Source organism: Balaenoptera borealis, assembly GCF_965194805.1.
Source record: "Balaenoptera borealis genome assembly, chromosome: 9".
Taxonomy (NCBI): Eukaryota; Metazoa; Chordata; class Mammalia; order Artiodactyla; family Balaenopteridae; genus Balaenoptera; species Balaenoptera borealis.
Genome location: NC_138873.1, coordinates 115,554,524 through 115,581,550, shown reverse-complemented (window position 1 = coordinate 115,581,550; position 27,027 = coordinate 115,554,524). Strand labels below are relative to the sequence as shown.

General features: G+C 35.4%; 1 protein-coding gene across 1 annotated transcript in view; it reads right to left on the bottom strand.

Moving 5' to 3' along the window:
• Window positions 1-1,460: 1,460 nt before the first annotated feature.
• The window catches only part of IRAK1BP1 (interleukin 1 receptor associated kinase 1 binding protein 1), a 33,360-nt gene continuing 7,793 nt past the window's right edge, over window positions 1,461-27,027 (bottom strand). The window contains exons 2-4 of the mRNA XM_082405103.1: window positions 18,201-18,266; window positions 2,065-2,195; window positions 1,461-1,957 (exon numbers count right to left, since the gene is read on the bottom strand). Coding sequence (XP_082261229.1) covers window positions 1,687-1,957; window positions 2,065-2,195; window positions 18,201-18,266 — 468 coding nt within the window. The 3' untranslated portion in view covers window positions 1,461-1,686. The remainder of the gene's footprint in view (window positions 1,958-2,064; window positions 2,196-18,200; window positions 18,267-27,027) is intronic.

Here is a 27,027-nt window from a genome sequence, read left to right as displayed (position 1 = left end):
GATTTGGAAAAGCCAACTTTTACTTGGGTTGACAATAATCAAAGAATGCAGCTGGTATAGTGGCTACCATTTACCAAGTAACTGCTATGTGCTAGGCATTATTCTTGTGGTCTTACAGTTATCAACTTTAATCCTTGTAGTAACAACACTGCAGGGTAGGTATTATTAGCCTCATTTCATTGGTGAGGAAAGAGAAGCTTAAAGAAATTAAAGTGCCTTGCCAAGTTCCTATAACCAGTACATTGCTCAGCAGATATTTGAGAGCCGACTCTGTGTTGGCCCTGTCACTATGCTAAGACTGAGAATGCAGCTGTGAATGAGAAAAAGACAAGATCTCCATTCTAAAGGAGCTTACATTCTAGTAGTAAAATCAGGATTTTAAAATAGCGGTGTTGGATTCTAGAAGTTTTCTTCTTAGCTTCCACACTCCTTCCCACCAAGGATACTACAGAAGAGATGGATTAAGCGGTTTTAGTGCCACTTAAGAAAGTGGGCGGGAGTGAAAACTACATACTGGAATACGTTATAGGAAAGAAACATTGGTATATGAGTGTCAAGCTATATCAAAGGAAAAACCCTAGGGCTTAGCTGTATGGCAGGGAATGGAAAGCCTGTGCTGCATAACAGACTTGGCTGATGTAGACACACCTGCAGATGGTGTATAATGCAATGGCAATGATATGTACTTGCTCAGATAGCCTTAAGGATCAGTATTTTCTCAGTGTATGGCCCTGCACTGTCCAACACGGTAGCCATGACCTACTTACGGCTTTCGAGTCCTTGAAATGTGGCTAGTGCAACTAAGGAACTGAATTTTAAATTAAAAAAAAAAATTTTATTTAAAAACTGACACGTGATCCAGTTACTAGATCTTTCAAGAATGTCTGGAACAACTGGGTGTGTGAATCTATTTTTTCTGCCTATATTTTAAAAAACTTAAATACAGATCAAGTATTTCTGATGAAAATTTAGCATCTGAATTGAGATGTGCTGTAATATAAAATACACCTTGGATTTTGAAAACTTAGTATAAAAAAGAATATAAAATATCCATTAATTTAAGAATAATTACATGCTGAAATGATAATATTTTGGATATACTGGGTTAAATAAAATATTAAAATTAGCTTCAACCGTTTTTTACTTTTTAAAAAATGTATCTACTAGGAAATTTTAAATTACATATGTGGATTGCATTATATATATTTGTACTGGAGAGTGCTGGTATAATCAAAGGAGCCCTAGTGAAGAGAGTCTGGTCCATATATTATCTTTTATTTCAGTCATCAAAATATTTTCTTAGTATATCTCATTACCCTTTTATCAAAAGTTATGTATTGCTCATCATTCTTTCTATGAATGTTAAGAATCATGTTAATAACTGTGTCAATATTTCATCCTGTAGTAGGAATATCAAATTATTTACACACACACTTATATGAACTGTCACTATGCAAGTGTGCACATATAACACATTTATTTCCAAAGAGTATTTCCCATAGTAAGTTTTCAAAAACAGAAAGTAAACATAAGTATTCTGTGGAACTATATTCAAGGACTGACAGACTTGGGGGAGAAACACTTTATAGACTACACAATACATTTATATTCAGGACAAAAGCAAACATTATAAAAAGTATACAAATAGACAAAAAGATACAAACACAATATATTTTGGTCAGAATTTCAGATACGGTTTTTTTTCTTCTCTCTCCCCTTTACTTCAAAAGTTATAAATACTTTGCAAGCAGCATGTATTGTTGCACTTTTGATTTTTTGTTGTACAGTTAACGAACTTGAGAGTCTGGATGACTGGTGATCATCTATTTGGCCTTCCCATTCTTTCATTTCTTCTTCTTTGATTAATAAAGGTTTTCCTAGAGTTTGGCCAACAAGATTACAGACTTCTTGAGCTTTGCGCCATGCATTTTCTACAGCAACAAGACAGGCTTGCCGTCTTAGGAATTAAATGCAGAGATTATTAATACGACATTCAACAAACCGCAGCACTGAATAGTTTTGTTTAGTTAGTTGATAATTAATTTAAAGATGTGCTTAACTTACCGAAGATTCTCAATAGAACCTGGAGTATGATAGAACTGGGGTTGGCTGATGACAACAGAGCTATCTAGCTTTTCAACAAGAAAGTTACAAATATTTTGCATTTTTCCGAATTCAGTAAATGTAATGCAGACCTGTAAATGAAATGACAATTGAAATTATTTTCATGTCTGATGCGTTATTTCAAATCTTTCTCTAAATGTGAGTTAAAAAAAGTAAAGCCAGGTTACAATGAGGTCATTTTATAGTATGTAACAGATATGAAAGACCTACTTGGTACTTATAACTAAATTTTGTTATTAAATTTATTTTTGCTTATGAATTTTGTAATTTATCTAATGTTGACTTGAACATTTAAAACTTCATTTTAAATCAGTCAGAGACTTTTATGAAAGAGAACTGGAGGGTTTCCCCTTCAACTTTATTATTCAGCTAAATTCTAACCCTGATAAATGTTTCATGACTCTTTAGTCATCTATGCCATTAGCTAGCTTCCTGATTAGAGGTAATTACTTCATACTTCACTGCTGTCATTTGAGGTATGTTTCTTCTTCCAGAAGTTATTTTCAGATCTATATGCAGAAGTTCATCTATTTCACTATGTCCTCTGCCTTTAAATATGTGGAAGCAGCAAAGAGAAAGAGAGGGATGAGGTAACCTCCTGAGTCATCTTATACAATGAAGAACAGTTGCCTTTAATCATAAATGTTATCCAGGGAAGACTGATGTTCTATCTGGTTTCAATACTAAGTGAATAATGTCTTTTATAATCAGTTTGTCAATTTCAAGTTTTTTTTTTTTTAAAGCTGACTGGGATTTTGAGTGGGATTGCAATGACTCTAAATATAGATTAAGGAAGACCTGATACCTTAATGATACTGAGTCTTCCAAATCAGGAACAAGGTATGTTTCTTCATTTATTTAGATCTTCTTTAATTTCTCTTAGCAATATTTTGTAGTTTTCAGCATACACAGTTAAAAGATCAGATTTATCCCTAGGTATTTTATATTTTTGATGTTTATTAGTTCTAATAGTTTTTTTGTAGATTCCATTAGATTTTCTACATTGATGGTCACGCTGTCCATGAATAAAGACAATTTTACTTCTTACTTTCCAGTATGGATGCCTTTTATTTCTTTTTCATGCCTCACTGCACTGGCTAGAACTTCAAGTACAATGTTGGATAGAAGTTGTGAGAGTAGATACGTTTGTCTTGTTCCTGATCTTAGGCACAAAGCAATCAGTGTTTCATCAATAAATATGATGGTAACTGTAGATTTTTCATAGGTTCCCTTCATCATTTTGAGGAAGTTCCCTACTATTTCTAGTTTGCTGAGAATTTTTATTAGGAATGGATGTTGGACTTTGTTAAATGTTTTTCTTCATCTATTGAGATCATCACATGTTTCTTTCTTACTCTGTTAATATGATAAATTAGATTGACCGGTTTTTGAATGTTGAACCAACCTTTCATTCCAGGGATGAACCATACTTGGTCATTATATATTATCCTTTTTATATATCACTGCATTTGATTTGCTAAAGTTTTGTTTATAATTTCTGCACATAAGTTTATGATGGACACTGGTCTGTAGTTTTCTTTGCTTGTAATGTCCCCCCCACCCCACCCCAGTTTTGTTATCTTCTGGTTCCAAATAATGAGTTGGAAAGTATTCCAGCTTCTTCATTTTCTGGAAAAGTTTGTACAGAATTGGCATAAATTCTCCCTTAAATGTATGCACTTTTTAATTTCTCTTTTAACTTCTCCTTTGACCCATGGGTTATTGAGAAGTATGTTATTTAAATTTCAAATATTTCAGTTCTATCATTTTTGCTTTAAGTATTTTGAAGCTTTAATATTAAATGTATGTGTTTAAGACTGTTATATTCTCTTGATTGACCCATTTATCATTATAAAATCATCTTTATCTGGGTAATACTCTTTGCTTTGAAATATACTCTGTCTGATATTATCATAGCCACTACAACTTTCTTTTGGTTATTGTTAGCATGGTATATCTTTATGCACCCCTTTGATTTTTTTAAAGTCAGGTTTATTAAGGCATAACTTATATAGAGCAAAATACACTCCTTTTAGTATACGTTCTATGAATTTTGACAGATGCATTTACTCATGTAGCCACCATTATGATCCGTCCCATCAACTTCCTCAAATTCCCCTGTGCTCCCCAGATCCCAGCCCCTGAAAGCCACTGATCTGTTTTTTTTAAAATAGTTGCACTTAATTTTTTTAATTTAATTTTTTATTTTTTGGACAATTTAAAAGGTTACTTTCCATTTACAGTTACTACAAAATATTGGCTCTATTCCTCGTGTTGTAACTCTATGTCCTTGAGCCTATCTTATACCCAATAGTCTGTACCTCCCACTCTCCCACTCCTATATTGCCCCTGCCCTCCAACACTGGTAACCATTAGTTTGTTCTCTATATCTGTGAGTCTGCTTCTTTTTTGTTTTATTCACTAGCTTTTTATATTTTTTAGACTTCACATGTAAGTGATATACAGTATTTGTATTTCTTTGTCTGACTTATTTCACTTAGCATAATGCCCTCCAAGTCCATCCATGTTGCTGCAAATGGCAAAATTTCATTCTTTTTTATGGCTCAGTAGTATTCCATTGTGTATACACACACACACACACACACACACACACACATATATATATATATATATATATATATATATACATATACCATAGCTTCTTTATTCATTCATCTGTTGATGGACACTTAGGTTGCTTCCGTATCTTGGCAGTTACAAATAATGCTGGATGAACACTGGGGTGCATGTATCTTTTTGAATTAGTGTTTTTGCTTTTTCCAGATATATACCCAGGAGTGGAATTGCTAGGTCATATGGTAGTTTTATCATTTGCAAATATTTTCTCCCATTCAGTAGGTTGTCTTTTCATTTTGTCAATGGTTACCTTTGCTGTGCAAAAGCTTTTAAGTTTAATTCGGTCTCATTTGTTTATTTTTACCTTTATTTCCTTTATTTTAGGAGACAGATCAAAAAATATTGCTGTGATTTATTTATTTATTTATTTATTTATGGCTGTGTTGGGTCTTCGTTTCTGTGCGAGGGCTTTCTCTAGTTGGGGCAAGCGGGGGCCACTCTTCATCGCGGTGCACGGGCCTCTCACTGTTGCGGCCTCTCTTGTTGCAGAGCACAGGCTCCAGACGCGCAGGCTCAGTAATTGTGGCTCATGGGCCCAGTTGCTCCATGGCATGTGGGATCTTCCCAGACCAGGGCTCGAACCCGTGTTCGCTGCATTGGCAGGCAGATTCTCAACCACTGCGCCACCAGGGAAGCCCAATTGCTGTGATTTATGTCAAAGAGTTTTCTGCTTATGTTTTCCTCGAGGAGTTTTATGGTATCCAGTCCTACGTTTAGGTCTTTAATCAATTTTGAGTTTATTTTTGTACATGGTGTTAGAGAATGTTCTAATTTCATTCTTTTATATGTAGCTGCCAGTTTTCCCAGCACCACTTATTGAAGAGACTGTCTTTTTTCCACTGTATATTCTTGCCTCCTTTGTTGTAGATTAATTGACTATAAGTGCATGGGTTTATTTCTGGGCTCTCTATTCTGTTCCATTGATGTGTCTGCTTTTGTGCCAGAACCATACTATTTTGATTACTGTAGCTTTGTAGTATAGTCTGAAGTCAGGGAGCCTGATTCCTCCAGCTCTGTTCCTCATTCTCAAGATTGTTTTGGCTATTAGGGATCTTTTGTGTTTCCATATAAATTTTAAAATTATTTGTTCTAGTTCTGTGAAAAATGCCATTGGTATTTTGATAGGGATTGCATTGAATCTGTAGATTGCCTTGGGTAGTATAGTCATTTTCACAATATTGATTCTTCCAATTCAAGAACATGGTATATCTTTCCATCTGTTTGTGTTGTCTTCAATTTGTTTCATCACTGTCGTATAGTTTTCAGAGTATAGGTGTTTTGCCTCCTTAGGTAGATTTATTCCTAGGTATTTTATTCTTTTTGATGAGATGGTAAATAGGACTGTTTCCTTAATTCCCCTTTCTGATACGTCATTGTTAGTGTATAGAAATGCAACAGATTTCTGTGTATTAATTTTGTATCCTTCAACTTTACTAAATTAATTGATGAACTCTAGTAGTTTTCTGATGGCATCTTTAGGATTTTCTATGTATAGTATCATGTCATCTGCAAACAGTGACAGTTTTACTTCCTCCTTTCCAACATGGATTCCTTTTATTTCTTTATCTTCTCTGATTGCTGTGGCTAGGACTTCCAAAACTATGTTGAATAAAAGTGACAAGAGTGGACATCCTTGTCTTATTCCTGATCTTAGAGGAAATGTTTTCAGCTTTTCACTGTTGAGTATGATGTTAGTGGTGGGTTTGTCATTTATGGCCTTTATTGTGTTGAGGTATGTTTCCTCTATGCCTGCTTTCTGGAGGGTTTTTATTATAAATGGATGTTGAATTTTATCAAAAGCTTTTCCTGCACCTATTGAGATGATCATGTGGCTTTTATTCTCCAATTTGTTAATGTGGTGTGTCACATGGATTGATTTGCAGATACTGAAAAATCCTTGCATCCCTGGGATAAATTCCACTTGATCATGGTATATGATCTTTTTGATGTACTGTTGGATTCGGTTTGCTAATATTTTTGGGGGGATTTTTGAATTTATGTTAATTAGTGATATTGGCCTGTAATTTTCTTTTTTTGTGTGTGATATCTTTGTCTGGTTTTGGTATCAGAGTGATGCTAGCCTCACAGAATGAGTTCCAAAGTGTTCACTCCTCTGCAATTTTTGGGAATAGTTTCAGAGGACAGGTGTTAACTCTTCTCTAAATGTTTGGTAGAATTCACCTGTGAAGCCACCTGGTCCTGGACTTTTGTTTGTTGTGAGTTTTTAAATTACCGATTCAATCTCGTTACTGTAATTGGTCTGTTTATATTTTCTATTTCTTCCTGGTTCAGTCTTGGGAGATTGTGCCTTTCTAAGAATTTGTCCATTTCTTCTAGGTTGTCCATTTTATTGGCATATAGTTGTTGATAGTAGTCTCTTATGATCCTTTGTATTTCTGTGGTGTCAGTTGTAACTTCTTTTTCATTTCTGATTTTATTGATTTGGGCCCTCTCTTTTCTTTTCTTGATGAGTGTGGCTAAAGGTTTATCAATTTTGTTTATTTTTTCAAAGAACCAGCTTTTAGTTTCATTGATCTTTTCTGTTGTTTTCTTTGTTTCTATTTCATTTATTCCTGCTCTGATCTTTATGATTTCTTTCCTTCTACTAACTTTGGGTTTTGTTAGTTCTTTTGCTTTAGGTGTAAGGTTAGGTTGTTTACTTGAGAGTTTTCTTGTTTACTGAGGTAAGCTTGTATTGCTGTAAACTTCCCTCTTAGAACTGCTTTTGCTGTGTCCCATAAGTTTTGGATTGTCATGTTTTCATCATTTGTCTCTAGGTTGACTTCCTCTTTGATTTCTTCAGTGATCCACTGCTTGTTTAGTAGCATATTGTTTAGCCTCCACATTTGTGTTTTTTTGCAGTTTTTCTAAATAGTTGAGTTCTAGTTGTATAGCATTGTGGTCAGAAAAGATGCCTGATACAATTTCAATTTTCTTAAATTTACTGAGACTTGTTTTGTGGCCTAGCATGTGATTTATCCTGGAGAATGTGCACATGGAACCATGTGCACTTGAAAAGAATGTGTATTTTGCTGCTTTCTGCTGGAATGCTCTGTATATATCAATTAAGTCCATTTGGACTAATGTGTTAGAGAAGATATAACAATTGTAAATATACTCAACATAGGAGTACCTATATATATAAGGCAAATACTAACAGACATAAAAGGAGAAATCAATGGTAACACAATATTTGTAGGGGACTTTAAAATCCCACTTACATCAATGGACAGATCATCCAGACTGAAAATGAATAAGGAAACACAGGCCTTAAATAACACATTGATCTGTTTTTTTAAAACTTTATTTTTTTAGAGAAGTTTTAGGCACACAGCAAAATTGACAGGAAGGAACAGATGTTTTCCATATATACCCTTCTACCCCACACACACATAGTCCCCCCTCACCATAATCAACATTCCCCACTAGAGTGGTACATTTGTTACAATATGTGTACCTACTGGGTTGACCAAAAAGTTCTTTCAGGTTTTTCCATAACACCTTTGGCCAACCCAATACACTGACACAGCATAATGACCAAAAGTCCATTGTTTACATTAGAGTTCATTCTTGGTGTTTTATATTCACTGGGTTTGTACAAATGTATGTTGACATGCATCTCTCATTATAGTTTCATACAGAATACTCTCACTGCCCTAAAATTCCTCTGTGCACCCCCTATTCATCCCACCCTCCCCCTAACTGCTGGCAACCATTGATCCTTTTACTGTCGCTATAGTTTTGCTTCTCCCAGAATGTCATATAGTTGGAATCATACAGTTTGTAGCCTTTTCTGATTGTCTTAGTAATAGGCATTTAAGGTTCATACCTATTTTCATGGCTTGAGAGCTTATTTCTTTTTAGGGCTGAATAATATTCCATTTTCTGGATGTACCACAGTTTATGTATCCATTCACCTACTGAAGGACATCTTTGTTGCTTCCAAATTTTGCAATTATAAATAAAGCTGCTATAAATATCCATGTGCACGTTTCTATGTGAGCATACATTTTCACCTCCTTTGGGTACATACTAAGGAGCATGACTGCTGCATCATATGGTAGGAATATGTTTAGTTTTATAGGAAACTTTGTCTCCCAAAATGACTGCACCGTTTTGCATTCCCACCAGGAATGAGTGAGAGCTCCTCTTGTTCCACAACCTCGTCAGCATTTGGTGTTGTCAGCATTCCAGATTTTGGCCATTCTAATAAGTGTGCAGTGACATTTCATTTTTGTTTTAATTTGCATCTGCCTAATAACATATGATGTGGATCATCTTTTCATATGCTTACTTACCATCTATATATCTTTTTTAGTGAGGCATCTGTTAAGGTCTTTGGCTTATTTTTAATTTTTTTTTTTCTCTTACTGTTGAGGTTTAAGAGTTCTTTGTGTATTTTGGATAGCAGTCCTTTAAAATAAGTGTGTTTTGCAAATATTTTCTCTGGGTCTGTGACTTTCTTATTATTCTCCTGACATTGTCTTTCACAGAGCAGAAGTTTTTAACTGTAATGAAGTCCAGCTTACCAATTATTTCTTTCATGGATCAATGCCTTTGGTGTTGTATCTACAAAGTCATTGTGATACTCAAGGCCATCTAGGTTTTCTCATATGTTTATAGCTTTGTGTTTTACCTTGAGGTCTATGATACATTCTGAGTTAATTTTTTGAAGGGTGCAAGGTCTGTATCTAGATACTTTTTTTTTTCGTATGTGGATGTCTAGTTGTTCCAGCACCAATTGTTGAAAAGATGATTGTGCCCCATTGTACTGCCTTTGCTCCTTTCTCAAAAATCAGTTGATGATACAGGAGTCTATTTCTTGGCTCTCTATTCTGTTCCACTGATCTATTTGTCTATTCTTCAAACGCTACTACACTATCTTGATTTTTGAAGCCTTTTAGTAAGCCTTGAAGTCAGGGAATGTCATTTCTCCAACTTTGTTCTTCTTCTTCAATACTGTATTGGCTATTCTGGTTCTTTTGCGTCTCCATATACACTTGAATCATTTTTTTTTTTCAATATCCCCAAAATAACTTACTGGGAGTTTTGTTGGGACTGCATCAAATCTATAGATATAGTTCAGAAGAACTGACATCCTGACCATATTGAGTCTTTCTATCCATGAACATGGAATATCTCTCCATTTATTTGGCTCTTCTTTGATCTAATTCACCAGAGTGTCAAAGTTCTCCTCATATAGATCTTGTACATATATGTTGTTAGATATACACCCAAGTATTTCATGTTTTGGGGTGCTATGGAAAATTGTTTTTAATTTCAAATTCTACTTGTTTGTTGCTGGTATGTAGGAAATAATATTTTGTTGAAGATTTTTGCCTCTATATTCATGAGAGATTCGTCTGTAGTTTTCTTATCTTGTAATGTACTTCCATAGGATTTGTAGTGATGTCTCCTTTTTCAGTTCTGATATTAGTAATTTGTTCTTTCTCTTTTTTTCCCCCCTTTAGTTTGGCCAGAAGCTTATCAATCTTATTGATCTTTTCAGAGAACTAGCTTTTGGTTTCACTAATTTTCTCTATTGATTTCCTGTTTTCAGTTTCACTGATTTCTGCTCTAATTCTTATTATTTTTCTTCTGCTTACTTTGGACTTGATTTGCTCTTCTTTTCCTAGTTTCCTAAGGTGGAAACATTAGCTTATTTATTTTAGATTTTTCTTTTTTTTACTATATGCATTCAATGCTAAAATTTCTCTCTAAGCTGTTTTCACTGTATCTCACACATTTTGATAAACTGTATTTTGATTTTCATTTAGTTCTAAATATTTTAAAATTTCTCTTGAGATTTCTTCATTGACACATGTTATTTAGAAGTGTGTTGTTTAATCTCCATGTATTTTGGGATTTTCCAGTTATGTTTCTGTTATTGATTTCTAGGTTAATGCCACTGTGGTCAGAGAGCAGACATTATATGATCTATCCTTTTAAATTTGTTAAGGTATAAGTTTTGGCCTAAAATGTATTTTTTGGCGGGGGGCGGGGGAGTAAAGGTTTACTGCAGGGCCAAGCAATGAGAATGGGTGGCTTGTGCTCAAAAGACCCAAACGCCAAATGTGTTCTATCTTGGTGAATGCTCCATGAGAGCTTGAGAAGAAGAATACTGTTTTTGGAGGAAGTAATTTATAGATGTCCATTCTATCCAGTGAATTGATGGCACTGTTAAGTTCAACTAGGTCCTTACTGATTTTATGCCTGCTGAATCTGTCCCTTCTTGATAAAGGGAGTTGGAGACTCCAACTATGATAGTGGACTCATCTATTTCTCCTAGCAGTTCTATTAGTTTTTGCCTCATGTAGTTGGGAAATGCACGTTAAGGATTTTTTTGTGTGTGTGGCTGTGCCACCACGCAGCATGTGGGATCTTAGTTCCCCAACCAGGGATCAAACCCATGCCCCCTGCACTGGAAGTGCAGAGTCTTAACCACAGGACTGCCAGCGAAGTCCCCAAGGATTGTTATGGCTCTGGGAAAATTGCCCCTGTATCATTACATAATGCCCTTCTGTATCCCTGATAACTCCTTGTTATGAAGTCTGCTGTGTCTGAAATTACAATAATGACTCTTGCTTTCTTTTGATTAGTGTTAGCATGATTAATTTTTCTCCATGGATTTACTTTTAAGTTATATATGTCTTTATATTTAAAATGGATTTCTCATAGATAACATATAGTTGGGTAGTGATTTTTGATGCACTTTGACAACCTCTGTCTTTTAATTGCTGCGTTTAGACCACTGATGTTCAAAGCATTACTGATATAGTTGGATTAATATCCACCATATTCTTTACTGTTTATTTGTTGCCCTGTTCCTTTTTCTAAGTTCTGTCTTCTGCCTTTTGTGATTTAAAAAAAATTTCATTTATTTATTTATTTATTTATTTTGGCTGTGTTGGGTCTTCGTTGCTGTGCATGGGCTTTCTCTAGTTGCTGCAAGCGGGGGCTACTCTTTGTTGCGGTGCGCGGGCTTCTCATTGCGGTGGCTTCTCCTGTTATGGAGCACAGGCTCTAGGTGCCTGGGTTTCAGTAGTTATGGCACACTGGCTCAGTAGATGTGGCTCGTGGGCTGTAGAGCACAGGCTCAGTAGCTGTGGCACACAGGCTTAGTTGCTCCGCAACATGTGGGATCTTCCCGGATCAGGGCTCGAACCCATTTCCCCTGCACTGGCAAGTGGATTCTTAACCACTGCGCCACCAGGGAAGCCCTTGTGATTTTAACTGAGCATTTCATGATTCCCTTTTTTCTCCTTTCTCAGCATATCAGTTATATATTTTTAAGCTTTTTTTAGTGGTTTCTCTAAAGTATGCAATACATATTTACAGCTAATCCAAGTCTACTTTTAAATAACACTATACCACTTTATGGGTTGTGCGAGTACCTTATAATAACAAAATAATCCTAATTCCTCCATCTCATCGCTTGTATCATTACTGTCATTCATTTCACTTATATATCAGCATACATAAGTATATATATAAGAAACATGCATAAGCATACAAAATTGAATATATTGTTGCTATTACTTTAAACAAACTGTTATTCACTAGATTGATTAAGAATAAGAAAAATATCTATAACGCAGGGAACTCTGCTCCATATTATGTAACAACCTAAATGGGAAAAGAATTTGAAAAAGAAGAGATACATGTATATGTATAACTGAATCACTTTGCTGTACGCCTGAAACTAATGCAACATTGTTTATTAACTGTAAGAAGTTAAGAAAAAGAATAAGAAAAATAAAAGTATTTACCTTCACTTACTCCTTTTTTGATGTTCTTCTTTTCTTTACGTAGATCCAGGTTTCTGATCTATATTATTTTCCTTCTTTCTAAAGAACTTCTTCTAACAGTTGTTGCAAGGCAGCCCTAATGGTAACAAATTCCCTCAATTTTTGGACTTCCCTGCTGGCCTAGTGGTTAGGAGTCCGGGCTTTCACTGCAGTGGCCTTGGTTCAATCCCTGGTTGGGAAAGATGCTGCAAATCGCATGGTGTGGCCAGAAAACAAAAAACAAAAAACACCCCCACCCCCCCAAAAAACAGTCTTAGTCAAATTCCCTCAATTTTTGTCTGAGAAAGTCTTTATTTCTCCTTCAATTTTGAAGGATACAGTGTAGAGAACTCTAGGTTGGGTTTTTTTTTTTCTCTCAACACTTTAAGTGTTTAACTCCACTCTCTCTTTTCTTGTATGGTTTCAGAGGAAAAGTCAGATATAATTCTTAGTTTTCTTCCTCTAGAGGTAAGGTGTTTTTTCCTCTGGCTTCTTTCACGTTTTCTTCTTTATCTTTGATTTTTTGTAGTTTGAAAATAATATGCTCACCAGTAGGGGTCTTTTTGGGCATTTATTGGGGAAATTCTCTGTCATTATTGCTTCAAATATTTCTTCTGTTCCTTTCTCTCTTCTCCTTCTGGTACTCTCATTATGTGTATGTTATACCTTCTATAGTTGTCCCATAGTCCTTGGATATTCTGGGGTTTTTTTTCCCCCCAGTTTTTGTTCTCTTTGCTTTTCAGTTTTTGAGGTTTCTATTGAGATACCCTCCAGCCTAGAGATTCTTTCCTCTACTGCATCCAGTCTACTAAAAAGCCCATCAGAAGCATTCTTCAGTCTTCATTTCTTTGATCTCTAGTATTTCTTTTTGGGTCTTAGGATTTCAATCTCTCTGCTTATGTTGCCCATCTGTTCTTGCACGGTGTCTACTTATCCATCAGAGCTCTTAGCACATTAATCATATTTGTTTTAAATTCTCAGTCTGATAGTTCCAACATCCCTACCATCTCTAGTTCTGATGCTTGCACTGTCTCATCAAACTGCATTTTTTGCCTTTTGGTGTGCCTTGTAATTTGTTCCTTGATAACTGGACATGATATATTGAGTAAAAGGAACTGCTGTAAACAAGTCTTTAGTAATGTGGTGGTAAGATACAGGGAGAGGGAAGGTGTTCTGCTGTCTTATGATTCTCAGTTTTTTAGTGAGCCAGTGCCTCCAGACTGTGAGCTTCACAAGTATTTCTGAGTTGTTGTTGTTGTTGTTGTTGTTTTCTCCTCCTCTTTAGGTGGAAGAAGATGGCTAGAGTGGATTGGATTTCGGTATTTCCCTTCCCTCTGGTTAGTTAGGCTCTGGTAATATACCAGCAGGTTAGGGTCTGCTTAACTAGTTTCTCCTGAGGACAGACTTTCTTAAGAAGAACAGAGTTCTCTGGCATATTTAAAAATGGTTCCTTTCCCCCTCCCTCTGCCAGACTCACTAGGGAAGTTTTCTCCCATATTCACAGTGAGAACCTAGTCGAGCACGTGGAGGTAAATCTCACAAAACTGTGGGTCCCCCTCTATGACTGGATCCTCTAGAGTTTTAATTCTCAGAGTTGTCCACACTGAGCCTCCAGGAATTTGTCAATTATAGTTCAGATTTCCCTACCCGGGCACCATTTCTGGAGGTGGTTTCTGTTGTCTCTGCTCTGGTAAGCTGTGACTCACTGTGTTTGTCTGTCTGTCTCTCCAGTTTTGGGGGTAGCAGTGTGCCCTGTATGTGCACCTCTCTTATGGATCGTAGAAGAGTTGTTGATATTTCAGTTTTTTTTCAGCTTTTTACTTGTTAGGATGCAGTGGTGACTTCTAAGCTCCTAACACGTAGACTAAGAAACTGAAAGTCTGCCATTACTTTTAACCAGTTGGTGCCCTCATATTTAAAGTACATTTGTCCTATGTAGCAGCTTCCCATTAGCCATCCATTTTACATTTGGTAGCGTATATATGTTAATGCTACTCTCTCACTTCATTGCTGCATAGCACAGGGAGATCAGCTCGGTGCTCTGTGACCACCTAGAGGGGTGGGATAGGGAGGATGGGAGGGAGACGCAAGATGGAGGAGATATGGGGATATATGTATATGTGTAGCTGAATCACTGTGTTATACAGCAGAAACTAACACACCATTGTAAAGCAATTATACTCCAATAAAGATATAAAAAAATAAATTCTATTAATAAAAGAAAAAAAAATAAAGTACATTTGTTGCAAGCAGCTTACAGGTGAGGTGTGTTTTTTTATACAATCTGAAATATAAGCCTTCTAATGGAGGTATTTAGAATATTTATATTTAATGTGATTATTGATATGGTTACATTTAAACCTCTGATCTTGCTATACTATTTGTCTCATATTTTCTTTTTTCCCCCCTCCCCATTTTCGGCCTTTTTTTGGGGGGATTGAGTATATTTTTATCATTCTATTTGATATCCTTCATTGGCTTCTTTGCTGTAACTCTTGTTGTTGTTGTTAATTTAGTGTCTGCTTTAGAGTTTATAGTATATACATGTTTAATTTATCACAATCTACCTTCAGGAGATATGCCATTTCATATATAAGAAACCTACAATATTATACTTCTGTTTCTCCCTTCTTGACCTTCATGCTATTGCTGTTGTATGTTTTACTTTTACATATGTTAGAATTCCTAAAGTTCGTCGTTATCATTTTTGTTTAAACAATTATCTTTTATATAGATGTAGATATAGAGAAGATATAAGAAAAATATCATATCTACCTGTGTAGTTACCATTTTCAGTGCTCTTCATTCCTTTGTGTAGATTCCTATTCCTTTTTAGTACCATTTCATTCCACCTACCCAATTTCATTTAGCATTTCTTGTATTGCAAGTCTACAGGTAATGAATTCTTTCAGCTTTCTGAAAAAGTCTATAGTTGGCCTTTAATTTTGAGCAGTATTTTTGCTGAACATAGGGTGATAATAACAAACTATAAGATAGGAGAAATATGATTTAAAAGCCCCAAGTGAGAAAGACACTTTTTTAGTTGTAATCATTGTTTATGACTGTAAGCTCAACAGAAGGGAACAATGTGATGCAAGTGCCAAAATGTTCAGGCGTATATGTGTTATTAGAAATAAACATTCCAGAATAAGGAAGATAATCATCTTTCTCTAATATGGAATCACAATTAGGACACTATAGTTGTAGATGCTTTAGGAGGAAATTGGTTAACAAAAGAGAGAGCTTGTCGTATAAGAAATGACCAAAGAAACTGGGGATTCCTAAACTTGGAGAAGAAAAAAGTAGCATTAATATGATACTGAACCTCAAGTATATACTTCTAGGAAGAAATATTTGTTTTGTCCTTGGAGAGGTACACAATTAAAATGGATAAGTACTAGTAAGTCAATTCTTGGTTTAATGTTAGAAAATTTTATATGGATTAGATGTCTGAAAATGGAATTGGCCTTTTATATTCAAACCTATCTATGTATAAAATATTTCACAACAAAGATGAAGAGTTAAAAAAAAATTAGATGAGATAACGTATGGAAAACACCTGACACATGGAACCGTGCAAAGAAAAGGAGGGGGAAAACTGGTTATACTACTTTTTCTATTTAATAGACTTTTATTGAATGCCTACTATATCCCAGGTTTTTAAAATCCCTCCAACACTGAAATTGTTAACAGGAAAACAACATGAGAAGTGGAAAGAGTAGAGATATAAGAATTGCAAAGTCAACGTTTTACTCCAACCCCAAACATACAAACACCCACCCACCCTTAAAGAACTCACTTAGATAATTTCTAACTTTCAATATCTTTAAAATAAGCTGAAGCAGCAGGGTAGGCAGGAGGTTAGAAAAAGAATCTCTGAAGTGCCTTTCAGGATGAAAATTTCAGATATTATGTGACAAGTAATGTTCTACCATCTAATCTTAGTCTGTATATTTAACTATCTGTGAGAATATTGGTATACATCAGATATTAGGTTTTGGTGTTCACTATAGCCATAGCCATAAAGCCAAACATTGTTCTTTATGCACAGGTTGTCATACTTTATACCTCATGACCCTACCATCCTGGTCTCTGCTGATGCTGACTTAAGGGCAATCATGTATTAGACTACACTATATAAGAGTTCTGGCTACTGGGGAGCCCTATACAAAATATAATCAGATTCTCTCTTAAGAAATTCAAATACAAGACATTAAAAAGGTAAGTACAGCAAAAGGACGAGGAGCAGAGTTTAGCCAAGTCCTCACTTAGCCATGTCTTACAACAAAATAAGCAGCTCTAAAGCACACTCTGTACCTGGCGGGTCAGTCCCTAGAATAAATCAGTCTGAAAAACTTTCCAGTTTTCCATGAAGCCTGGCTGAATGTTTGCTGGGACTGTTCCTTTTCCTCCTAGTGTACTTACTAGTGTGCCCTCACAACAAACCCCATTAACTAAGATAACCAGAGCCCATCTGTGTTCACTACAACCTGAAGTCCAAACAGGTAATAACTACTGGAGGAGCGCTAGAACAACTCCCAGTCTTTGACTTCCATAATATGGACTCTTACCAGACCACTCTTCATCCTGTTTTGAAAGGTATGTTTTGGTCCCCACTACTACAGAATAACATATGCCAAATGGATCCCTAAAATCATCATAAGATAGTTAAATTTTAAGTGAAGAAATTATAAATTTATTAAAGTAAGTATAGGGACAACAGTGTGTTGTGGAAATTACTATCTCAAGAGGTAAGAAGCCAGGATCCTAATTTCCATTCTAATTCTTGTAATATGATCTTTGAAAAATCTGAGCCTAAGCTATCTAAGCCTAAGGTCACACCCTTAAAATTAGAAAAAATAATATATTATCTGCCTGAAGGTAGGACTAGGTGATTTCTTGAGGTATTTTCCGCCTCTAATGGCAAAGATTCTCTGATTAGATAAACAATATTCCGTTCTAATCTCATTCTTGTTTGTTTCCTGTGGCAAGGAGGCAGCCTGACTGCCCCAAAATACCCCAAGATGTTTGGAACCAGGAAGAGAGCGCAGTCTTGTAACCTAGCCGCAAGTACATGTAACATACTCTGATTTCATAAAATCCTCATCATAAAATCTTTAAACATAAGTAAAAAGCTCGACAGTTTTAGGAACTAAATGTTTTCATTAATTGAGTGTCCAAAAATATTTTGTTCTTTTTAATTTGTGCAAAGGTTGAGTAGTTTTTATTTCTAAATAAACCTGAACACAAAACAATAAAATTGCATTGTGAAACAAAAGAATGTTGAAAAGTCTTTCAATCCTTTATTCTATGACTATTAATTTGCTATTTATCTGAGGAGAAGAAATTTTTCTCCTGTAGTGTTTCCTGCTCACTAGATGATAACATTACTAAAATTTTATTCAGGTGGCAATTAAATGCTACTTCCCTCTGCTATTTTTATTCCATTTCAAAACAACTTCTCTTAAATCTCATTAAATTTATTTTAAAAGCTCACCCAGATATGTAATACCAGAAATGATTGAGAAAAATAATCTTTTATCAATACCATGAGAAGCATTTCTCGTATACACTGAGTTTCAAGAATAAAATTAAATGCAAACTGTCCCCACAAAGTCGTGCTGTTTCCAGTTATTTAAGATAAGTACATACCTCTGCTTCCATGTGATAAGCATTTTCTACCCTTTGAAAATCCTTTGTCACAGTTACATTTTCTGACTGAAACAGAAAGTACAAGAGTATGATTACTATATGTTTGGTTACTAAATGCAATTACTCTAAAACATAAAGTATAAACCTGAACTTATTAAAATCAGAATGACAAAATATGCAGAAAGAACTGGTTTGCCTGGTGTTTTAAAACTTTCCTAAAAGTAACATAAAATAAATTCAGAAACTTACACATATTTGCTGAAATTTCATCATAATTGTCACTACACTTGTAGTAATTTTTACATTAGCTAGTACAAAAACTATGAACTTAGGGTGGTGTATACATATATATATGAAGAATTATTTGTACATAAAGCATTCTGAGTGTTGTAGGAATGTCAGAGTTTTAAAAATGTTTAATTTACAAATAATACAAATTTACTGAACGTATAGTATACAACTTTGGGCAAGTTACTCAACTTTTTTGAGATTTAGTTTCCATCCACATTTATAAAATTAGGTTACACTACATGTGAGGTAGGAGGTAGACTGGCCCCAGGCTGAGCAAGCTGGAGTGTGTCAGACTGAGCAATTGGAGCTGGTCTCCCTACCACACCCTGGCCCCCGATGACATTTCAAGGAAAAAGATAACAGCAGGAGCAGAGAGGAACTAAGCTCTGCTGCAGTAAAAAGATAAGATGACCACGTCTTTCATTCTTCAGGTCAAGGAGACCTCCCCAACTGCACATGTACAGAGAAGTTCCTAGGGGATCAAAAAGGGAGGGGGCACTAACGCATAACATATTCTGCCAGTCTCCTAGAGACCCTCACACTGGAATCCATCTTGGCCAAAAGATGCGCATGCACATTAGACAGGACCCTGAGTCAGATCGGATATGGGGAACAAGCAAGATGATTGGCCAGAGGAAAACAAAGACCCGGAAGATGGCCCCTACATAAGGAATTTAAACCACCCCTTTAGCGCTCTTTGTTAGTGAAGATGCCCACACTCTTCTCTGAGTGTGTAGCTCTGCTTTGCTTCTGTCCTAAATAAACTGCTTTTCTTTGTGCTCTACCACGTGTACTGTGCTTCTAATAAACTCTGTGTCTGCTTTACAACCTTCGTCTCTGTAAAATTCGTTTTTCAAAGAGGTCAAGAGCCAGGGCTCTGCTTCTAGCCACTAGCCCCTGGTGGTCTAGTGGTTAAGATTCCTGGTTTTCACCCAGGCAGCCCAGGTTCGATTCCCAGGCAAGGAATTAAGATCTTGCTTCAAGCTGCCACTCACTGCTGTTACCCCAAGATCACATGGGACTGTTTTGAGGATTTAATGAAAAGTTGTAAATAAAATGCTTGACATAGAAGGCACTCAGCAAACACAGATGCTATACCATTATGATATAAATATTTCCTGAAATACTGGACCCAAGCCAGTCTGTTCTTAGAAAAGTAATATTAATGCTTTTTGATTCTCTGGGTAAGTATAGGTTATATAATTCTGATTAAAAAGTTAAATTTCTTATTTACATTTCAAAAGGGTTTTAAAATTTAGTGAAATGAACTCTTGACCTACTCCCATCCTTGGGGATAGACAGAACTTATATTTTATAAATTTTTGTATCTTTAAAAATATATGCTAAATAAAGAATATTATGCCCAATAATGATTTAATTATGTTATTTGGTAAGGGATTTAGCTGCACCTGAATTTTAAGATATACACTAATTTCAAGCCATTATATGACCTAGAAAATTCTAAAAAGCTTTAACCTGAAAATCTGAACTTAAGTTCTAATTATAGCTCTGATGTCTGTTACCATGAAAATATTCATTTTTTATGATGAACATAATATTTACTCATTGTAGAAAAATTACAATATGGATACAGATAAAATAAACCAGTACTGTATACATTGCTTGAAGTTGAAAACATGAAACTTGAAACACAAAGCATTTCTGTCATTTAATATTCTCTTATGATATGTAAACATATCTTCTATTTTCTTGGATGTCTTTTTTTCATTTTTTTCCCCCACTTTACTTGATAAATACATATAAAACTTCTGATTAAAAAATTATTAGAGAAATAATTTTAGGAAAGGTAGCTGAAAAGAAAGTATCTTTTACTGTTGCACTTAACAATGTTATTGCTTTTATAAAAATAATATATGCTAATTAATGAATATCTAATACTAGAGAAAAGAACAAAGAAGAAAGTAATGTCTCTAAACCCATTACTATTAAAATTTCAGTAAACATTTTAAGTCATCTATCAATGCATATAAACATATCTATGTATAGTCTATCTATGTATAGACTTTTCCATAAATGAAATTATACTCTACATGCTGTTCTGTAACCTTTTAATAACTTTTATTTTAGAAAAAATTAAAATCTACAGAAAAGTTGCTAAGATAGTATAGAGTTCTATATACCTCAGTTTCAGATTTCTCTGATGTTATTATCTTTTATTACCATCTGTCAAACTAAAAAACCATCATTGGTATATAACCATTAACTAAACTCCAAACTTTACTTGCATTTCACCAATTTTTCTATTAATGTTCTTTTACTATTTCAGAATCCAATCCGTGATACCACATTGCATTAATTCATCATGTCTCCTTAGCCTCCTCTAATCTAAGAGAATTTCTCAGTCTTCTCTTGTTTTCATAACCTTGAAAGTTTTGGTCAGGTATTTTGCAGGATGTCCCTCAATTTGGGTTTGTTTGGTAGCTCTTCCTCATGGTCAGACCACGGTTATAGGTTTTAGGAAAGAATATCACAGAGGTGAAGTGCCCTTCTCATTGCAACATATCAGGGGGGTACATGATATCCATGTGACATTACTCATGATGTTAACCTTGATCACTTGGTTAAGGTAATGTCTGACAGGGTCCTTTACTGTAAAGTTACTATTTTTCCCTTTCCATGCTTTATTCATAGAAGGCAAGTCACTAAGTCTAGCCCATATTCACTCAATAAATACTACATTATTTATTTTGCTGCTCAAATTGGTCTAGCTTTGGCTATTGAGATTTCTTTCAGGTTGGATCTTATATCCCTGTGACATCCATCCATCCTTTTATTTTTTGCGCACTTCCTGACTTTCTGGTGCAAGATGCTATAGGCTCATGTTGTGGTTTCCCTGCCCAGCCCTAGAATCAGCCACTTCACTAAGAAGCTTACCATCTTTTCTTTGAGATTGCTATTTAGAACCAAGACCTGGGTGTTAAGACTGCTCACCACTACACAAGTGTCATTCTGTGTAGGCCCTCTCAGTGGACAGAGTTTGATAATACATTTATGTGTACACACTCACATATACACATATATCTACAATTGTTTCTGTATCTATCCATCTGCACATATTCTAAGCTAAACATGAGTTCATCTTGATGTTTCCAACTCTCATTAAGAACCACAGAGTTCATTCTAACCTTCCTTTCTTATCTGTAACTTCCCTCTACAATAGTGAGAAACCTGGCTCCCATCACCCACCAACCACTTACTATTTTTCAAGCCTACTATACATATAAAGCAGTTTCAGAACTGTTAACCAGCATCCCCCTGGAAAACAAATTTACTAACTAGAGGATAGTATTTACGTATCTTTCATCTTTATCCTTAGTTTCTAGTAAAACATAATTTTCCAGACTTACTTAGGATACTCCTCTCACCTCCCACCCCCATGTTCAGTGCAGTTATTTCACTCATTTGTAATAAAGTTAGGTTCATCTGTCACAGTCTGGATTTTGTCCTGGAATTGATCTTTTTTTGATGTCTTTTTTTTTTTCAATTTGCATACATTAATGTTCACTCTTTGTGATTCACAGTTTTATGGGTTTTGACAAATGTATTCACCACCCCAGAACCACAAAGAATAGTTCTTTTCCTTGAAAAGTTCCTCTGTGCATCTCCTTTATAGTCAACAACTTTGCCATCCAACAACCCCTGTCCACTGATTTATGTCCCTATAGTTTTCCCTTTTCCAGAATGTCACATGAATGGATCATAAAATATAAACCTTTTGGATCTGGCTTCTTTCACTTATAATATCTAAGATTTGCCCACGTTATGCTGTCAATCAATAGCCTGTACCTCTTTATTGCTGAAAAATTTTCCAACGCATGGATGTAACAGTTTTCCATTCCCCTGTTGAAGTCATCTTGGTTGCTTCCAAGTTCTAAAGTTTTAGTTTTAGCAATTTATGAATAAAGCCGCTATAAACTGCTTGTACAAATTTATATGTGAACATAAGTCTTTGATTCTCTTGTGGGTTAATGGTTCCTATGGTAAGTCTAACTTTATAAGAAACTGTAAGACTGTCTTTCAAAGTGGCTGTACCATTTTGCAATCTCACCAGAAATGAATGAAAATTTCTGTTGTTCTACATCTTTGCCAGCATTTGCTATCATCAATGATATTGGATTTCAGTCATTCTAATAGGTGCATAGTACCATCTCATTGTGGTTTTAATTTGCATTTCTTTAATGACAAACCATGTGGAGGATCTTTTCATGTGTTTACTTGCCATCTGTATAAATTCTTTGGTGAAGTATATGTTCAGATATTTTGTGCTTTTTAATTGAGCTACTTGTTTTTTTATTATTGAATTGAGTTCTTTATATATTCTTGATGCAAGTCCTTTATCAGATATGTAATTTACAAATTATTTTCTCCCAGTCTGTAGAATGTCTTTTTTAAGACTTTATTTTTTTGGCGCAGTTTTAGGTTCACAGCAAAATTAAGTGGAAAGTACAGAGATTTCGCATACGCCCCCTGCCCCCCACATGCACAGCCTCCCCATTATCAACATCCCCACCAGAGTGGCACATTGGTCACAACTGATGAACCTACACTGACACGTCATGATCACCCAAAGTCCATAGTTTACATTAGGGGTCACTCTTGGTGGTGTATATTCTGTGGGTTTGGACAAATGTATCATTTGTATCAAATGTATCCACCACTATTGTAGCAAACAGAGTATTTTCACCACCCTAAAAATTCTCTCTGCTCTGACTCTTTATTCCTCCCTCTCTCCCAAACCCTGATCTTTTTAATGTCTCTATAGTTTGCCTTTTGTAGACATGACATATAGTTGAAACATTACCATATGTAGCCTTTTCAGATTGGCTTCTTTCACTCAGTAACATCCATTTAAATTTTTCCCATGTCTTTTCATGGCTTGATACCTCATTTCATTTTGGCACTGAATAATACTCCATTGTCAGTTTATTTATCCAATCAGCTTCTGAAGGACATCTTTGTTGCTTCCAAGTTTTGGCAACTGGATTTTCTTTTCATTTTCTTAACAATTTCTTTCACAAAGCAAAAGTTTTTAATTTTGATAAAGTTCAATTTACATTTTTGTTAGTTTTTTCATGGATTGTGCTTTTGGTAATGTAACTAAAAAGTCATTTTCAAACCCAAGGTCACATAGATTTTCTCCTTTACTTTCTTCTTCTGTATGTTTTACATTTAGGCCTATGATCCATTTTGAACACATTTTTGTATAAGATGTGAAGTACTTGTTGAGGTTCACTTTTTGCATATGGACATTCAACTGTTATGGCACCATTTGTTGAAAAGACTCTCCTAACTCTACTGAATTGCATTTATACCCCTAGTGTTTTTCTCTCTGAGAAAGAAAAAATTCTTAGAAGCAACTTCGTTTAGTTTATCCCAGTGACTCTTAAAGCAAATGTGTGTAGTTTAAAAGCAATATATGTAAGACAGTTACCTTGCTTATAAATGTAGTAACATATTTAATAAACATTGAAATTCCAAATATTATAGGGAATGAGGAAATAAAAATTGCCTCTTGGCAATCAGACTGAGAAGTTCTAAGCAGAATATAAACAGTTTTCAACAGGACACAGACAGAACCAAAGTTTCTAACAGAAACTAACTGAACTGCAACAGCGAAAGTGATTAACATTCTTTCTCTGCTTGATTGCTGCCTTTACAGAAGCCAACTCTGTCCTAACTTTAATCCTCTGGGTTTCCTGTGAAACAAATGAATAAAATAGCCAATCACCAAACTGCCCCTTCTTCACTGATCCTTCCTTAGAACCACTCACAGCACAAGTCCAAAACCTATAAGAGGTCTCTCCTTACTCCCCCTTTTTGAAACACTCTTAAGGTCCTTTGAGATGCATTCTTGTTTGCTACATCATGCTAAATAAACCTAAATTTGTTTCACTATAGATATATTCCTGATGTGTTTAGCTGGTGGGATCCCACACAAAGCATGAGATTTTTTTGTTTATCTATAGGGCAGTGGAACTCAACCAGAGGGTGCTTTTGCTCCCCACAGGACATTTGCTGTGTCTGGAGATATACTTGATTGTCACAATGGGTTGGGAGAGTACATTGCTGTGATGCAGTGATTAGACAAGGTGAACAAGTATCCTTGTTTACCAGGAACTGAGGAGATTCCTGAGACATGGGGCTTTCAGTTGTAAAACTGGGACAGTCCCAGGTAAACTGGGATAAGTTGGTCACCTTATAGGTAGTGGCCAGGAATGCGGCTAAAATATTCTACAATGCACAGGACAGCCCCTCCCAACAAAGAATTATCTAGTCCAAGATGTTAATAATAGTGCCGAGATTGGGAAATCCTGCCATACTGGTGATAAACTAAAAAATATTAAAATATACAAACCTAGTCCATTAAGTTTTCCCAAGTAAGCTACTGATATTTTATATTTAAATACAAAAGACAGAGTTTTAAAATACAAAATGGTCAATATAAGAATAACTATTTAAATCTATGAAAGAAGCAAGGTAACATTCTAAATAGCCATAAAAAACCCCATGTTATTATAGGAATAAACTTAAAAAGGGTAAACAAAAGAAAACCATAAAAGTTTACAGAAAATAAGCTCGAATAAATGGACTAGGACAAATACTGTAAACTCAGCAATTCTCCTGAAATTAATATATAAACAATACAAAATATGAACAGATCTTTTATTTATAGAATAAAATGTAGAATTTTCCACTGTCTGGATTTCCTGATAATATCCCCATGGTGTCATTTGACATGTCCCTTGCAGACAGGAAACCTTTCCAGTAGAAGAGTAATGAGGGGAGAACTTGCCCTACAAATGTTTTACAAAGATGTAATAATTTAATGTGGTACTAACACAACAAGGTGACCAAAAGAACTAAAATAATCTGAAATAAAGAATGTCTGAATACCACAAATATAATACCAGTAACATTTCAAAACAATAGGCACAACAAACAATATGGAATCCTCATGTCTACATTCTGCCCCTACTCTCTCTGAGCAGCAACTATGTGGTTCAAGGTAAGCCCTGACAGGTCTAAACCATTCAGGATTACACATCTAACTTGCCACAGAATTACGTTAAAAAATGGGCAGAAATCAAATCTAATCTAATTAGTGTATGGCATTTCTCTGGCCACAAAGACAAGTTGAGGTTGGCAGATATAAGGTGGGCCTGCATGCACACAAATGTGAAGAGCCAAAGGATACAAATGTGGGGTATCAATAGCATCTGCTGCATCCCCTACCTGAAACTCAATCACCTGCTGCCAAGACAATAAAGCAGCAACATGCTATAGTGGTTAAAGAGCATGGGCTCTGAGGTCAAAGTTCTTGACTGGAGTCTAAACTCTACCACTTCCTACCTGTGTGATTTTGGTCAAGCTACCTGCTAATAATTACTCTGGTCCCGAGAGTTCTCATCTGTAAAACAGCCACTGAGATACCAGTCTCATACAGCAGGAGTGAATATCAAATGAGATAACATTTGTAAAAAGTCTAGCAATAGTAAGCAGTTTTTTATTATCAATAATATCCAACCCCTCAGTATGGCACACAAGGCCTTCCTCCATGCTCTGCCTACAGCTTTCTTCCTCAGTCTGATCTCTTAATTCTCCTCCATTTTCTCCAGGCACTCCTGTGTTCTAGCCATGCTGAACTGCATATAGTGCTCTGAACACATACACTTGCTGCATTCTAGTGTGGAACTGAAATGCTTTCCCTTCAGCCATTGTTTAAGACTTGATACAAGTGTCACTTCCACTATGAAATCTTTCTGGAATTTCTCAAGTAAAATGAGCAGTATTTCCTTTCTTACTCTGCTGTACTGTATCATGTACATACTTTCATCACAATGCTACATATTAGTCTAGTCCTATAATGAGACTCCTTCAGCACAGTGCTAAGTTTTACTCATTCTCTATTCCTGGTGTCTAGCAACATGCCTGAGGCATCCATTACACATTTATCAAAAAATACAATTGTGAATAGGCAAACATTGGAGCTTACAGCTTATGGGGGAACATACAAACCAGAAAACAAAATAATTACATGTTGTGTTAAATGCTATTTAAAAATGAAGTGATAGGGAATGCTTAATAAATGTTTTATGGTTGAATGGTAAATACTACTTAGAACTTTAAAACATTTTTCCATGAAAACAACACTAAAAATGAGGGTTATGCCTTCACATGTGAAACTATATATCACCATAAAACTATATGATCTACACGATTGTTGAACTAATAGTTTATTCATTTAGTGCTTCATTCATTTTTTTCTTTTATTCATTTAAAAACCATTTTCTAAGTACACATTATGTGATGTGTATGAAACATAATCCATCAATACAAAGCAAACAAGAGAAAAAATTGTCTGTGCTCTGGAGAGCTTTAGAATTTGGAGGAGAGACAAGGAAAGCAACAATTATAATATAGAGTGATACGTTTTATTAAAGGTGGGGAATGGAGTGTGGTATGGCAGGGACTAGTGTTACGTTAGGAAAAAAGTGCTAAGGAGGTGAACTTGGGC